Genomic DNA, 14,863 nt, shown 5'->3' with positions numbered 1-14,863 from the left:
CCCCCCCCCCCCCCACCCCCTGGGTCATACCATGCACATTGAAGCCTGCATCACTTACTCTTTTTTTTTTCTTTATGGAAAGAGGCCATGGTTACTTGCAAGAACAAGGAGCTACTACACTACTCAATGGCTTTAGGCAGCCAAACCTATTCCAATAATGTATCTTCTGCATAAATTAGTGAATTCTGTTTGATCCAAACTCCCACATCCCTCTCCAGTTGTAAATGAGGGGTGCAGTCTCTCATGTTTACCTATCCAGATTCCCGCAAAGATCACTACCTGTGGGCAATTCTTATCACTGTTACCCACAGAAACTAGATGTGATTGAAAAAAAGGGAACAACCTGTAGGATATTTGGTGGATGAAAAAGGGTCCATCAAGGGTGTGAATTGTGATTTCCCCCTGGCTCATCGTATGTATGTATGGTGAATTAATGTAAATATATGTATGTATGTGAATGCATCTATATGTGTATGAGTGTGGAGTGTTGAAACAGAAGAAAAGGGAAAGGAATGAGTGAACCTTGACAGCAGCAATGACTGCATCTCCAACGACACCAGGGGGAGCTTTCCAAGTGCCCAATCCGACGGAGGGCATCTTGGCTCCCGTGTTTAGTTCGAAATACAAGGGCCCATACTCTGACCCCTTGTCATTTTCCATTTCTTCTTCTACACAAACAGAACAAACACGCATTCATGGAAGATGAAATATATACACAATCACCACCACAACCAACAACAATAGAGGAGAATTATTCAATGATACGATTTACCTTCTGAAATAAGAGCTGCTTAGTTTAGAGAAAAAAGGGGGGGGGGATAATTTAAAGGCTACAAACATTTTTTAGCTCTTAAATTAGAATCTCTTAACTTTAGGTCTTGGATTCAATGAGGGCCCTGTGAAGGAGGCACTTTTAAGTGCCAGATTGGAACCAATCTAATATACATATAAGCATATAACCATGTCATATCTAGTCATCAGAATGAACCACTTATTGATATGGATTCATATTTTAGAAAGAGATAAATAGGAAGGCTTGGTTGCTGGGGTGACTTGGAGTCTAGTTGGTGCTGGCACCCCACATCCGACAAGCATGATTCACAGTTTCATGGTAGGACATTACCACTTTTGACATTCTACAATAAAAAAATGTATTTCCTGCCGCAAAAGTTTTGAAATCTGAAGCCATTCTTGACGTATAGCTCATATCTGTCATATTCTTTGAGAAACCAATTCAGAGTGGGTCAAACATTTTATATAGTCATGTCCGTTGACCCTCCTTAGAGAATGTATGATGGAGACTCTCAGACAACACCATCCCTCGGCTAACCAATCATGGGAATGCATCAGACTTTATTACTATCCTCTGATCACAGAAAAATGTCTCATCAACAAGACTTAGGCTGCCCATCTCCTTAGAACTCAAGAACATAAACCTATGAGTCTATTGAACAGATCACTGTTTCTTTGTTCTCTATATGCATTTGAAAATTTGTTTGGAGTGCAACACGGTTCTTTGATGGTTCACAACAAAACTGATGAAAGAAGTATGAAAATTTTCAATTCGACCGTTGCAATAATAATTGCAACAACTCAGTTCAACTTGTATTTTGTGTTCTTCAGATAGGGTTTACTTGTCTTTAAATGCTGAGGCACTTTTCAGGCTCTGGGAATAATATCTCAGCTATTAGTTTGTTTGTTCTTGATCCTCCCTGCCAACCCCATTAAGTTGGGATAAGGCAGAGTTTGTTGTTGTTCTTAATTCTCCCTCTTTTCTTTTAAAGGGATAATAGTCACAGGGTGATAATATTAGAAATCCATAGTTCATACGATGCTCCAACTTTGATCAAGCAGCTAAATTCACCCTTCAATCAAACAGTCAGAGACTTTGAGAAATATGTCAAAATTGGAAATCTTTCTGTTACCCTCTAGTGAATTTGCCAAAATGGCCAAAATTTTCAGCAAAATCTGTTGAAATTGGAAAAATGTTTTGTTTTCCCAATGTTCTAAATCAATGCAGGTGGAATTTCAAACATTACTTTGAGTACAAATAGAAATCTATTTAGTAAAAAAACATAGTTTCTCTTTTACTTTTAATTAGGATATTTATTAAAATTGAATTGTATTAGAAAAAGAATATTGAACTGGAGTACTGGATACGGAATTGGTAAATGTAATGGAAACTTATGGGCTACATAGCTGTCATAGCCATGTAATGGAATTGGTAAATGTCGCCGACCCCTTTTAGCTGGGACAAGGCTGAGTTGTTGCTGTTTGTTGTTGGCTACATAGCCATGTAATCAATTCCTTTATTTTATTTTATTTTTTTAATTAGGATGCAATGGAATATGCTTTGAAGTTCAGAGAAAACAATTCTTCACCCATGGTTTGATGGTCTTTCACTCAACTAAACGAATCAATCAGATCATATTTTTAGTTTTGTTCAATTTTCTCATTTGAATACATGCTTCTAGCATATGCATCATAACTGTTAAGGAAGTTCTGTTGTATGTTTTTGGTTTTCCAATTCTCTAATCAGCAAGTTCTTTATGCAACAATGTCTTTACTTCTCTACATCGGCAGCAGTTACAAATTTGGAGATAGTCCTATACTGATCTGGTATACTTTAGCTTCAGTTTTACATGTTTCGGAAAGTTTGGTACAAGCTGACATATTCCATAACACAAATGACAAACAGCCAGTTCTTTTATTGCTTCAGTCAGACTCATTCAGAAAACTATGTTTAAATCAAGCCTCATTTCTTATTTTTGTTTCTTTTTCCCTTTCATTAATGAATATCAGCCCACATTTATAAACTCATTAGACCCAACTATACCACCATGTTTTAGTTTAAATTCCCAGATTAATTCTCCATTCTATCAGCCCAAAACTCACAAGCAAGTTAAGAATACGAACAGGAACTTGCTGCCTGTCCTACCTCAATTTCATGCAAAAAGGATCAATTTTATTTCCTTAATAGATTCTGCTTCTAAATTGATCTAGTAAAGATCCAAGAACACTGACATTCTATATGAAGAGATATCATTTGGTCCAACAGCCAGAGTCACCACCAAGGTCTCAACTTTCACCTTCACCTCGTGTGTCTGATCTTCAGCCCCAAACTCCAAGTGTTTTTTTAACAAATCTTAATCTAGGAGTTCATCTTTTTGAACTAGTTCTGATCTTTTCCAAGTTTTCGAATATACTAGAGCCAAATCATCCCCTCATTCCAACCCCCACCCCTCCCCCAAAATAAAAAAATGAGGAAACAAGAAACTAGTCTACTTGATGACTGACTTTATACACTATCAAATCATCTCATGCTTTTTTGCCCTCAAAGTCACTCTGTTTATAGAACAACCTAAATGCTAGTGGCATCATGGCAGCCATGTATCTCTAGCTACTTCCAAATCATTTCCGAGTCCCATGTTCTATGCACTGTTTAACTGTTCAATCCTTTTTTTTTTTTTTTTTTTTTTTTCTCTACATTTCCATACCAGTGTTTGGTAGATTTAACCTCCATTCCATCACTTTTTGGCACTAAGTTTTGTTGGACAACTTTTCATGTTTAATATCATCTTATTCTAACTGATCGAAGGCCACAAGGCTGAAAATGCATTTATTGTAAGTAGGTTTACATCCAAACTTCTTCATTTTCTGTTTTCCATCCATAAACTCTCTCTCCTACTTTGTTAGGAGACCTCTCCGGAGATGCCAGACTTTGTATCTCAACAGAGCTCCATTGGAGCCACCATCTCTATCACCACAAAACTCCTAAATTTAATTAGTCTAACTTCTTTTTATTCATGAATGGAGGGATTACAGGAATGATGAAACGTGCTTCTCATTCCATCATCAAAAAGCTTCTTCACATTTATATTATTCTCATTTTTTGGGTGGGAAGGGATGTTAGAACGGATAAGTCAATCCTAAATCTCTTAGTTTTTTGTTCCAAACCGGCTAGGGAAGACCATATTAGATCTTAGCTCTATGGTTGTATCTGAACAGAAACAATGGCAATCATCTTATGCACAGTCATCATCTACCATTAGATTACTTCACATTATTCAACCAAATCTTAGAATTCTAGAAGTTCACATCCAATCTGGTTTTGCCGAGAGAAATAGGACAAGAGTATGGGGAAGCATAGAAGAATCATTCAATCTTTTATGCCGTCATTGATGATTATGTGATTAAATATTCTAATCCTTACAAATAATAACAAAAAAAATAAATAAATCAATAATTTTTAACCCGGAACAAAGCATCACCTCCTAACCTAAAATGTAAATTCACAGAATATTTGATTTTGGGAGAGACAGAGAGTACCTAGATTGCTCTAAAACACTATTTGCCAGGTTTCTCTGAAACACTATTTGCCGGAGGTATGAACTTGGTCTGATCGAACAATGGCAATGAGAAAAAGGGTGAGGAAACACCAGATCTAATCATAGAAAGAGAGAAAGAGCAGGAGAGGGGTATATTTACCGGACCAGATTAGATGAGGTGACACCATTCTTTCCACTTCCCTCAAATCTCCTAAGAACTCTCCATTTTAGTTTCTCTGTCACTTCCCTTCTCTCTCTGACTCTTTCTTCCATATTTTCAATCTCCTGAAAAGTTGCGCCAAAAAATGCAAACTTCCTGAAAACTCTCCGTTCTTTTCTTTTATGACTATGATTAGGAAAGACTCCGCACGTGTTTATATGGGAAAAACCTTTTGAATCACACGACCTAGATGAGCTCATCCCAGTGACGCATATGATACTGTGCCTCATGATAGGAGACTACATCCTCTGCAGTGAGCGGGCAATGAGGTGCAGGGGCGGTGAGTTGCGGTGAGCAGTAGATGATTAAGAGCATCTGGGCATATGTCTTAATGGGCTCTCAGTAACTCGATGCTCACTACACCAATGAGCGGTTGTAGACAATTTCACACCAGAATCAAGATTGGACGAACTGTTTTCAAATTCTAATTCAATTAAAGGAAAAGGCTAGGGGTGTCAATTCCTAGCCCGAATCGATAAAATCGATCGAAACCAGCCAAAAAAACCCAGATCAAACTAAATCGATCCTTATTGGATTGGTTTTGGACTGATGTATGTTGGGACCGACTAAAAATTGGTCCAAATTGAACCGACCAATAATCGAATAAAAAACAAACTGAATGAAACCGATAAAAAAGTAAATAATTATGATATTATAAATTGGTGAATTGATTGTCCACCTTTTACAATATTGTTACAAATCAATGAATATGAGGTTATGGATGGGAAATTGATATGTAAGTTGTAATAATGCTTGCATTGATTTTCTTGTTTACTATACAAAATTAGTTAGATAGTTAAATGAAAGATTGGATAATAGGGTTCATTTTGTGATTTCAATATTAGTTAGCTTCTTAGTAATTAGTTATCCATTGGTTTCAATATTAGTTATCTTTCTCTTACAATAATAAACCATTATTTGTCACAAATTTAAAGTGTTTTTGCCAAATATTCGTCACTACAGGTTTTGAATGTAAGATTTCATTATGGTTCAAGCTTGATACTAAACCGATCTAAACCGGTGCTAACCCGATACTAAAAAACCGAAATAAATCAAAACCAAATCGAACCAAAACCAAAGCCGATCGAAAGCCGAAGTTCCTTAGTGGATTGGTTTTGGTCTCCCTTATTCCTATGCCGAATCTGATTCAACCCAACCAAAATCAAACCGAACCGACTAATTGACACCCCTAGAAAAGGCTGGTGGTCTATGTTTATCTCTTTTCTCTCCCCCTTAATGGGTCCACCACGCCCCTCCAATCTCAATCCTTTCATTGGTTGGGTTGCTTGTTACAAGGAAGCCAACTGCATACCTAACCTCCTCCCATCAATTAAATACACAGTAGTTTTTGTGTATTGGTCTAAACCTCATGTATTTCAATGCGCACTTCATTTTGCCATTTGACTTCCGCTTAATTTTTTTCTTTTGTTTTCCACTTGTAGAATGAAAAGTGTTTCTTGTGGGGGAGCATGGCCCTTATGCTTACGAGGATAAATGGAAGTTTTGGTGGAAGCATTAGTAACGATGGCGTTTCTACTAGGTGGTGTAGTATTTTTCTTTTCTTTTCTTTTCCTTTTTTTTTTTTTTTTGGTTGAAAGGCAGGGTGGTCATGTTGCACCTCTCTATGTCAAGAGCAAACGCCATACCCCCTCCCATACAGGTTGTTTTACCTTCAATCAAATACCTATTTGTGTATTTAACACAAATCCCCATGCATGTCAATGCATAGTTTTTCTTTTTCTTTTCGTTGAAATGTCACTGCATGATTAGAAGACTCTGTATTGCCACTTGACAAACTAGGGGACTATTTTTTGTCTAAAATTTTACACATGAAGAATGGATCCTTGGGTCAAATTGTCCACAAATTTTGGGCTCATTGGACTTGTGCAAATATTCTAGACACCTTGGTACGCTTAGCAAGCCTAACTATTTTGTTTAGTTCTGTCCTTTTAAGAGGGAAAATCTTATTGTAACCAAGATTGGTGAAAAAAATGTTGTAACTTTACTTTTTTTCCCTTTTATTATATCATATATATATTTTTTAGTAAAGATAAATCTTTTAACTTTCTATTAGTATTATATCAAATTATGCATTAAATAAAGTTTCAAATTTTGAAAACCTTTTATATCCCTACATTAAATGAGAGGGTTGCGCATGCGGTCCACTTTTATATAAGCTATTGGTGTGCATCTTCCTCCCATAAGATAATGATTAGTCACATTCAAATTATTTTTAAAAATCCTTTTATATCTTTATCCTAAAAAGCTATTAAAAATAAGACAAGAGGGCAATCAAAGAAATATGTCAAAGCTTTAAATACACAGACGTCATTGACATTCCCATTAGATCCCTCACATGTGCTCTTGACAAGGGTTGGTATATATATAATCAAACTCTATTCAAGTTTTTGGTGGAAAATAGGAAGTTGGCATTTAAATTAGGGAAAAGGATGGTCGCGATGCTAAAATGCGTGCAATTTCCCAAAAATAGAAACTGATTGATAGGATATAATAAGGAGAGAGAGAGAGAGAGAGAGAGAGAGAGAGAGAGAGAGTATAAGATCCACATGTTGAATGTGAGAGGACATATGCGCATGAATCTGCACATGGAACTTCTTTTTCTGGTTAAGCATACCCAAGATGGCTACATTTGGATTGATTTTGACATTGTTATGCATTATATATTGCTGCCTTAATTAATCTGCCCCAACCAGAACCTCTCCCTACGCTTCCTTCGTATCATCATCACCTTAATTCAAACCGGTGAAGCTTCTGACCTATGCATAATCGCCCCACCAAGGGGCTCCATCTGAACCATTTCCCCTATGTTTACTCATGCCTCAGTTGCCTACATCTGGACCTATTGTCCCACGTCAGCAGTATGTCCCCATGTCAGCAATATAGGTCATCATTTTTTCAAATAATGTAGATATGTAAATGAATAATCGAAGATTTGAATTCGATTTGCATCCGTATTTATTGAAGGATATTCGGATTCAATCAAAGGGTATCTGAAATTCAAATTCAAATAATCTGAAAAATAATTATCTAAACTTGAAAAATAATAATTAATTATAATAAAAAAATTAGTTAATTAATTTTAAGAATTCTTAAAGTTCCGACAAGTTATAGAGAATGAGAAAAAAAAAAAAATTAAGACAACTGAGATACATGGATTAGTCATATTCAAATTATTTAAAAAAAAAAATCCGGACTCCACTCCTAATTACAAAATATTATCATTCATACGCATGTAGAGGCTACAATGCCCACTTAATTATAAGGCTTCATGTCCTTAAATCTATATCTCATCTTCCTCATAATTTGAAAGACACCCCACATTGGGACTCCAGAACTATGGATCCCCACTCTCACGTGGTAGGCTATAAAGAACCTTACTCTGCCCTAATTTGCTTCCACCAAGAGAACCTTTCCCCAGCGCTAGCTTCCTTCAGATCTTCATCATCACCTCCTTCATGGCTGCATCCAAGCCTGTGAAGATTCTTGAGCAGTGCAAAGTCGCACCACCTCCGGGCTCCGTCGCCGCCCCGACTTCCACCGCTGTCCCTCTTAGCTTCTTTGATGCATTTTGGTTACCAGTACTACCAGTGGAAATAGTATATTTCTATGAATACCCACACCCGATATCTCAATTCACTCATTCTCTTCTTCCACATCTCAAACACTCACTCTCCTCCACCCTCATCCACTTCTACCCTTTAGCAGGAAATGTCTCTTGGCATCATGAACCCAACCAGCCCATGATCTATTACACTGAAGGAGACTCAGTCTCTTTCACCGTTGCTGAGTCGGATGCCGATTTTTATCATCTCTCCTCCAATCACCTAAGAGAAGCCATTGAATCACGCCCACTCGTGCCTCACTTGCCTACATCTGGAACTACTATCCCCTTGTTAGCAATACAAGTTACTGTTTTCCCAAACACTGGGATCTGCATTGCTTTGTCTCGTCACCATTCGTCTTGTGATGGAAGAGCATTCACACACTTCATGAGGACATGGTCTTCGATTTCCAAGTTAGGAGCTGGGTCTCTCTCACCTGAGTCCCTACCATTCTTGGATAGGACTGTTATCGAGGATAAAGAGAACATCTTAAATATGTTCTTGGAGTTGCTGGAAGGATTAATGGATTTTGAATCTGGGTCCGGGAATCGAATATTAAGAGCGATGGACAAGGATCACAAACCCAACTTGGTTCGAGCTACGTTCGAGCTAAATGAAGCAACCACTAGAAGACTCAAGGAATGGGTCTTCGCTCAATACAAGAAGGCAGAACACACACAAACACATACAAGATCAATTACTGCTCCATCAAGATTGGTGGCTGCGTGCGCTTACACTTGGATTTGTTTACTTAAAGTAGAAGCCAAAGTGGGTGAGTCCAACAATAATATGACTAGCTTTCTCCTTAACACCGACTGTAGGGCTCGGCTAGACCCTCCAATCCCGGTAACATATATGGGTAACTGTGTGAGACCTAATGTAGTGATTGTTGAAGACAAGAATGATCTGATAAGAGGAGGGGTAGCTGCGGCAGCACAGTTGTTAGGAGACGCGATTCATGAGATGGGCAAAGGAGTTTTGAAAGGCATGGTACAGAATGTTGCAAGCTTGGTGGAGATGTCGTCTGATCAAATTTTTGCAGTGGTTGGGTCACCACAGTTTGAGTATTACAAGACAGATTTTGGGTTTGGAAGGCCAAAGAAGGTGGAGATGACATCCGCTGAAGGAGCAAGAGGCATGTTTCTGAAAGATAGCTCTAAAGTAGATGGTGGGTTTGAGTTTGATTTGGCTCTCAACAGATTGGAGATGGAAGCCTTTGCTTCTGAGTTTGTTGATGGGCTTAATGCTCTGATATAGCATTTTTTATGCCCCTAAGGCCTTAACGGCTCACCGCTCGCTCAAAGACTCAAAGATAGTGATTTTCCTGATTTACTAATAAAATCTACAAATAAATTTGCACATGTAAATGCACATGTGGGCTTCTGTTATGTATGGTACAATTTTGTCAAGAAAATAAAGTAAATTTGCATGACTTGTATGGATTAATTTTTCAAGATAATGTTTGAAATTATTTGGTAATTTTGTAAAGAGGGTCCATTAAACTGTGGCATCTCAATACTCTATAGTGTAAGCGCACGATACTTTTTAGGTGACTAGCTGAAAGAGAAAATCCCGGACACCTTAGTTAAAAAAAAAAAAAATGCTGATAGAGAAAATTTCTAAATCGATTGAATTGCATTTAGTTTATCCGACATTTTTTCTCTCATACTTGAATTAAATTACTAATACTAAATGATTATCTTAATTCACATAAATTTTTAATTTTCTTACTTAAAACACAATAGTTTGAGGCTCATTCAGTAAGATGGGACGTTTTAAGGGTGGTTGCCCCTCCCTGACATTTGAGAATTTTCTCAAATCAAAGCGATGATTCTCTTAACCTCAACAGCCTACTGAAGTTAATATGATGATGCTTACTTAAGTTAATATGATGAATCATATGTGATATCAATTTAAGCATATATTACTCTTACCAAAAAAAAAAAAAAAAAAAAAACTATATTATGAGATCATGAGTTCAAGCTGTTTGAGACTGGCTTTTAAAATAAATTCAACCTTGTAATAAAATAGGGAGAGGGTTCCCTAAAAGGCAGCGTGGCTCCTCACCAGTATGGCGACCAATGGGAATACATGCGAAAGCATCAACATAGATGATATTTTCGTCTTTCATAAGGGGTGAGATGGTCATTTTGCCCCTTCTTATGTCTGGGCATGGGGTCACGCTGTCTACCAAAAAAATTTTCCCATTAAAATATAAACCGTAGGGAGAAATACCATTAAATTCATGGCAATCAAAAGAACACTAACCGGTTGCGTCGCTACTATGCCAGAGTGCTAACTGGTTTCGTGTCTACTTTGCCAGCGTGCGGGCAATGAGAGGGGGAGGCATAAATATTCAACTTGTTATCCTTGTCTTTGCTCCTCGTTTCTGAAAGAGAGTTCTAATGAAGATGGTGGGATTGAGCTTGTTTTGGTTCTCAATAGAACGGAAATGGATGCCTTTGTTTCTTTGTTAGTTGATGGGCTGAATGCTCCGAGTGAACATTCTTTATGCCCCATTTTTTCCGTTAACGACCGATATTTATGCCCCCTCAACCCGTTGATCTTTCTCTAATCTCTAGGCCAAAGATCCTTTGTGTAGAAGTTACAATAATTACTAGGACAGCTCACATACAAACCAAGCAAACCCATATATTCACGTAACATTTTGCAACTATGATATATAAGTGTGCCCCGAGAGCCAATTGGTTTTGGAGGAGAAAAGTTCTGGTTGTATGGACTTTAAAATCCAAAAGGCTTTCACACCCCCTTCCCCCCCAAAAAAAAAAAAAAACCGCTAAATTCTCTATCCATGTGGAGGGAGTACCTAGGAAATGGAATCTCCACCTCAGCTAAATCTGCTTTAAATAAAGGAGATTCCATTTCATAGATGCTCCCCCATGTGGGGAGGCGCATGGATAGAGAATCTAAACTTCTTTTTAGGTGCACAATCATTTCTATTTTGAATGTAGCTTTAAGAATTAAATTTGGAGTGTTCTCAAGCTCATTTTACCTTCTTGGAGAGTATCATTTCTGAAGAAGGGGAATGGGTGACTAAGATGTTCGGAGGAGATTTTATAAATGCCATTGCTAAATTAGCTTTTGTTTCACGGTTAAGCATATTAGGTAAGAGAGGTATTTCAGATTATCCCGAAAAAAGACAAATTGTGGCCTCTTATAGTCTTATGGTGAAGATCATTAAGCAAGAAATCCTAGATCATCGCGGTTTAGTCTCTTTCAAAGGAAAATAAGGAAATCTATTTGAATGTCTTTCCCGTAAGGAGAGTGCATGCATTGTGGTCAAATTAGAGCCGAAGGAGAGGTTAGTGTTGAAGGTGTTGGATTTCCTTTTTGTTGGGCAAGTATTGTCCCACGTTTGGTTTCTAAAATTGATTTGACAGTGTTGACTATTGATGGAGTGAGATCAAATTCAATAGCCAGAGTCATTACACATTGTGTTATTGGATCTTGCTTGACACATTTTATTTGGTACAAAAATATTATAATGTATGGTTAAATTTTTTTATTTCTTTAATAGGAGAAGAGCTTCTTCTTTTGCAAGGCTAGTCCCCCTACCCTCACCTTAAAGTTTAGAATCAAGAAGAGAGTAGGCAAGATCGCACTGATTGTTATGAGAGGGAACATATGAGACCCAGTCACTGAATAGATTCTTTGGATATTCATACCATGTCCTATCATATGTTTAGATTCTTTCAAATTCTTTCGGAGGAGGGCTGGGTTTTCAGCACTGTCTCCTGCGTTCTTTTTTCTATTTTTCTATTTTTATCTTTATTTTTAGTAGTCCTTATTGTGCAGAAGCTCGGTTTTGGAGCTTCTAAGATAGTATATTCTTTCCCCTCCTCCTCTGTCGATTTTTCCCCTAATAAAGATGCATAATTTTTAAACCCCAAAAAAAAAAAAAAAAAAAAAAAACCATGTTTGATTACACCAAATTTGGCAAGAATACAATTTCACTCATGGCTAAAACCTCCAGCACAATAAAGGGTATTTTTGATAATAGAAAATGGAAGAGGGATTGACAAGCACACTGTTCACGAGCGGTAAACTAGCAGGTGGCACTAATGGCGTCATGGGATGGGATATCATACAGGTGGGGCAGGGGTCATTTGGGTGGGGGGGAGGGGAAGAGAGAGATAGACATGTGCCTGTTAAGTTGTGGTGTGGTGTGTAGGCAATATGCCCGGCCAGCCTTTTCCCTATTATTTCAAAACACCCATTGGTGTGTCTAGCAATTCCTCCCCACATTTGTTGCAACGTGCTATGATTCAATTTCGATTCCAAGATTTTTATCCTTTGTGTTATATCATCACTCGATTTATACATTTTTATTGGAAGAAGTTTTCCGTCACCACGTGGTGAATGGGTATGTCATAAGAAATTGGATCCGCTGCTTCGATGATTACATTGTTGTAACATGTGAGCATCTAACATCTGTTATTCCTTTTGTTTTCAATTACATCCCTCTTCACTCTTATAATGGCAAAAAATGGGACAAGTGTTGAATGCTCACATGTACTCAACGGATAAAAAACAGCTAATTGAATGATGGTTTGAAGTTTCAACATTATTAAAGAAAACCTTATATCCAAGGCTATGTTATATTTCGATACTGTTATGTTTTATATTGTTTTACATTTCCCCCTTCCTTCCAACCTACCAAAACCAGAACCTTTACCCTTCTGTTTCCTTCAGATCATCGGCATTTCCATGGCTCCATTCAAACCGGTGAAGCTTCTCGACCTGTGCAAAGTCGCTCCACCACGAGGCTCTGTTGTCCCGACTTGCACTTCTCTTCCAGTCACCTTCTTCGACCTACAATGGTTACCACTACCATCTGTAGAATTACTATTTTTCTATGACTTCCCCTACCCAGTATCCCAATTCACTCACTCTCTCCTTCCCCACCTCAAACAATCACTCTCTTGCACCTTAATCCATTTCTACACTTTCTCAGGAAGTCTCTCATGGCCTCATGAACCCAACCACCCCATGATCTGTTACACCGAAGGAGACTCAGTTTCATTCACCGTTGTTGAGTCCGACTCTGACTTCTATCATCTCTCCTCCAACAACCTTAAAGACGCCATAGAATCGCGCCCACTCGTGCCTCACTTGCCTGCATCTGGACCTATTGTTCCCATGTTAGCATTACAAGTCTCCGTTTTCCCAAATAATGGCATCTGTATCGCGGCAACACATCACCATTCGGTCTGCGATGGAAGAGGATTTACCCACTTCATGAGGACATGGGCTTCGATCTCCAAGTTAGGAGTGGAATCTCTCTCACCTGAGTCCCTACCATTTTTGGATAGGACTACCATCAAGGAGGACTATGGCATCACAAAGATACTCCTGAAAGATTTGGATAGATTCATGGGTTCCGAATCGATATCGGGGAATCGAAGATTAAGAGTGATGGATATCGAACTCAAACCCAACATGGTTCGAGCTACGTTCGAGGTAAATGAAGCAAGTGGTAGGAGACTCAAGGAATGGGTGTTCTCTCAATACAAGAAGGATGAACAACAAAAAATTCCTCCATCTAAGTTGGTAGCCATTTGTGCTTACACATGGATTTGTTTGCTTAAAGCAGAAGCAAAAGTGGGTAAGTCCAAGACTAATAACACAACTAGCTTTTTGTTTAACGTGGACTGCAGGGCTCGGCTGGACCCTCCAATCCAAGAAACATACTTGGGTAATTGCATTAGGTCTGGTGTGGTGATTGCTGAGAAGACTGATTTGATGAGAGAAGTAGCCGTGGCTGCACAGTTGATAAGAAATGTGGTTCATGATATAGACAAAGGAATTTTGAGAGGCATGGAACATAGCGTTTCAGACTTGTTGGAGATGCAGTATAGTAGAATTTTGGCAGCAGCAGGGTCATCACAGTTAGGGTTTTACAAGATAGATTTTGAGTTTGGGAAGCCAAAGAAAGTGGAGATGGCATCCATTGATAGAACAGGAGCCATGTTTCTGAAAGAGAGCTCTAATGAAGGTGGTGGGATTGAGTTTGATTTGGTTTTTAATAGAAAGGAAATGGATGCCTTTGTTTCTGTGTTTGTTGGTGGGCCTAATGTTCTGAGTGAGCATTCTTTACGTGTGTTGCAGCGTGCATTTTAAAGGAAATCAAAAGAAAAATACAGAGGGAGGGATCGCAGGAACCAAGCGGATTCTTCTCCGCCGGCGATATCTCAGGTAGGTACTTCCCCTTTTTCACTCTTGCGATTCTTCTATTTTCTTCCGGTTCCATGGCTGATATTTTAGGTGGGAGGGACTTTGGTCCTCTCTTCTTTCAGTCCAGATAATGGAAGCCTCTGCCCAGGAGTTTTAATAGACAAGAACCAAGAAATTTGGATTATTAACCAATTATCAAGACAATGGCCGAAGAAGGGAATGCAGATGCTCAACTCTTTCCGCTCCTCTCTCATCTCCTTTAAGAGGTACCCACAAACCCTTTAGTCTTTGTAAAAAAATTTCCCCCTCTGCCCGGATCACCTTTTTGTGTGTACGAGTTTATATCTGATTTTCAATTCCTTCTATATTTTTCTTCTGCGAATTTCAAGTTCAGTCATTCTGAGACTGGAATGGAAACATCTATCTTGTATTGTACATGAATTCCAGGATCTGGGTGTTCTAAATAAGAAGTATTAGAGGTCGTTTGAGAGGCCAGC

General features: G+C 38.3%; 3 protein-coding genes across 7 annotated transcripts in view; 2 read left to right on the top strand and 1 right to left on the bottom strand.

Annotated features, from left to right (window-relative positions):
- LOC122060951 (NADPH-dependent aldo-keto reductase, chloroplastic-like) overlaps nt 1-4,658 on the bottom strand; it is an 11,156-nt gene extending 6,498 nt beyond the window's left edge. The window contains exons 1-3 of one of the 5 annotated variants that reach the window (XM_042624076.1): nt 4,489-4,644; nt 4,330-4,398; nt 523-668 (exon numbers count right to left, since the gene is read on the bottom strand). In XM_042624076.1, the coding sequence (XP_042480010.1) occupies nt 523-660 (138 nt within the window). In that variant the 5' untranslated portion in view covers nt 661-668; nt 4,330-4,398; nt 4,489-4,644. The other 4 variants (XM_042624077.1, XM_042624079.1, XM_042624075.1 and 1 more) reach the window with 4 other exon arrangements.
- A 3,366-nt stretch (nt 4,659-8,024) lies between these two features.
- On the top strand, nt 8,025-9,428 carry LOC122060801 (malonyl-coenzyme:anthocyanin 5-O-glucoside-6'''-O-malonyltransferase-like). The gene has a single exon (XM_042623902.1). It carries the CDS (start codon nt 8,025-8,027, stop codon nt 9,426-9,428), a length of 1,404 nt encoding a protein of 467 aa, XP_042479836.1.
- Nucleotides 9,429-13,612: 4,184 nt separating this feature from the next.
- Nucleotides 13,613-14,312, top strand: LOC122060800 (phenolic glucoside malonyltransferase 2-like). Its single transcript, XM_042623901.1, has 2 exons — nt 13,613-13,652; nt 13,850-14,312. The coding sequence occupies exon 2, from the start codon at nt 13,935-13,937 to the stop codon at nt 14,310-14,312; it is 378 nt and encodes a 125-aa protein (XP_042479835.1). The 5' UTR covers nt 13,613-13,652; nt 13,850-13,934.
- The last annotated feature ends 551 nt before the right edge of the window (nt 14,313-14,863 follow it).

The sequence above is a fragment of the Macadamia integrifolia genome, chromosome 14, assembly GCF_013358625.1.
Source record: "Macadamia integrifolia cultivar HAES 741 chromosome 14, SCU_Mint_v3, whole genome shotgun sequence".
NCBI lineage: Eukaryota > Viridiplantae > Streptophyta > Magnoliopsida > Proteales > Proteaceae > Macadamia > Macadamia integrifolia.
The sequence above is the reverse complement of the archived record's forward strand: the minus strand, read 5'-3'. Positions and strand labels throughout refer to the sequence as shown.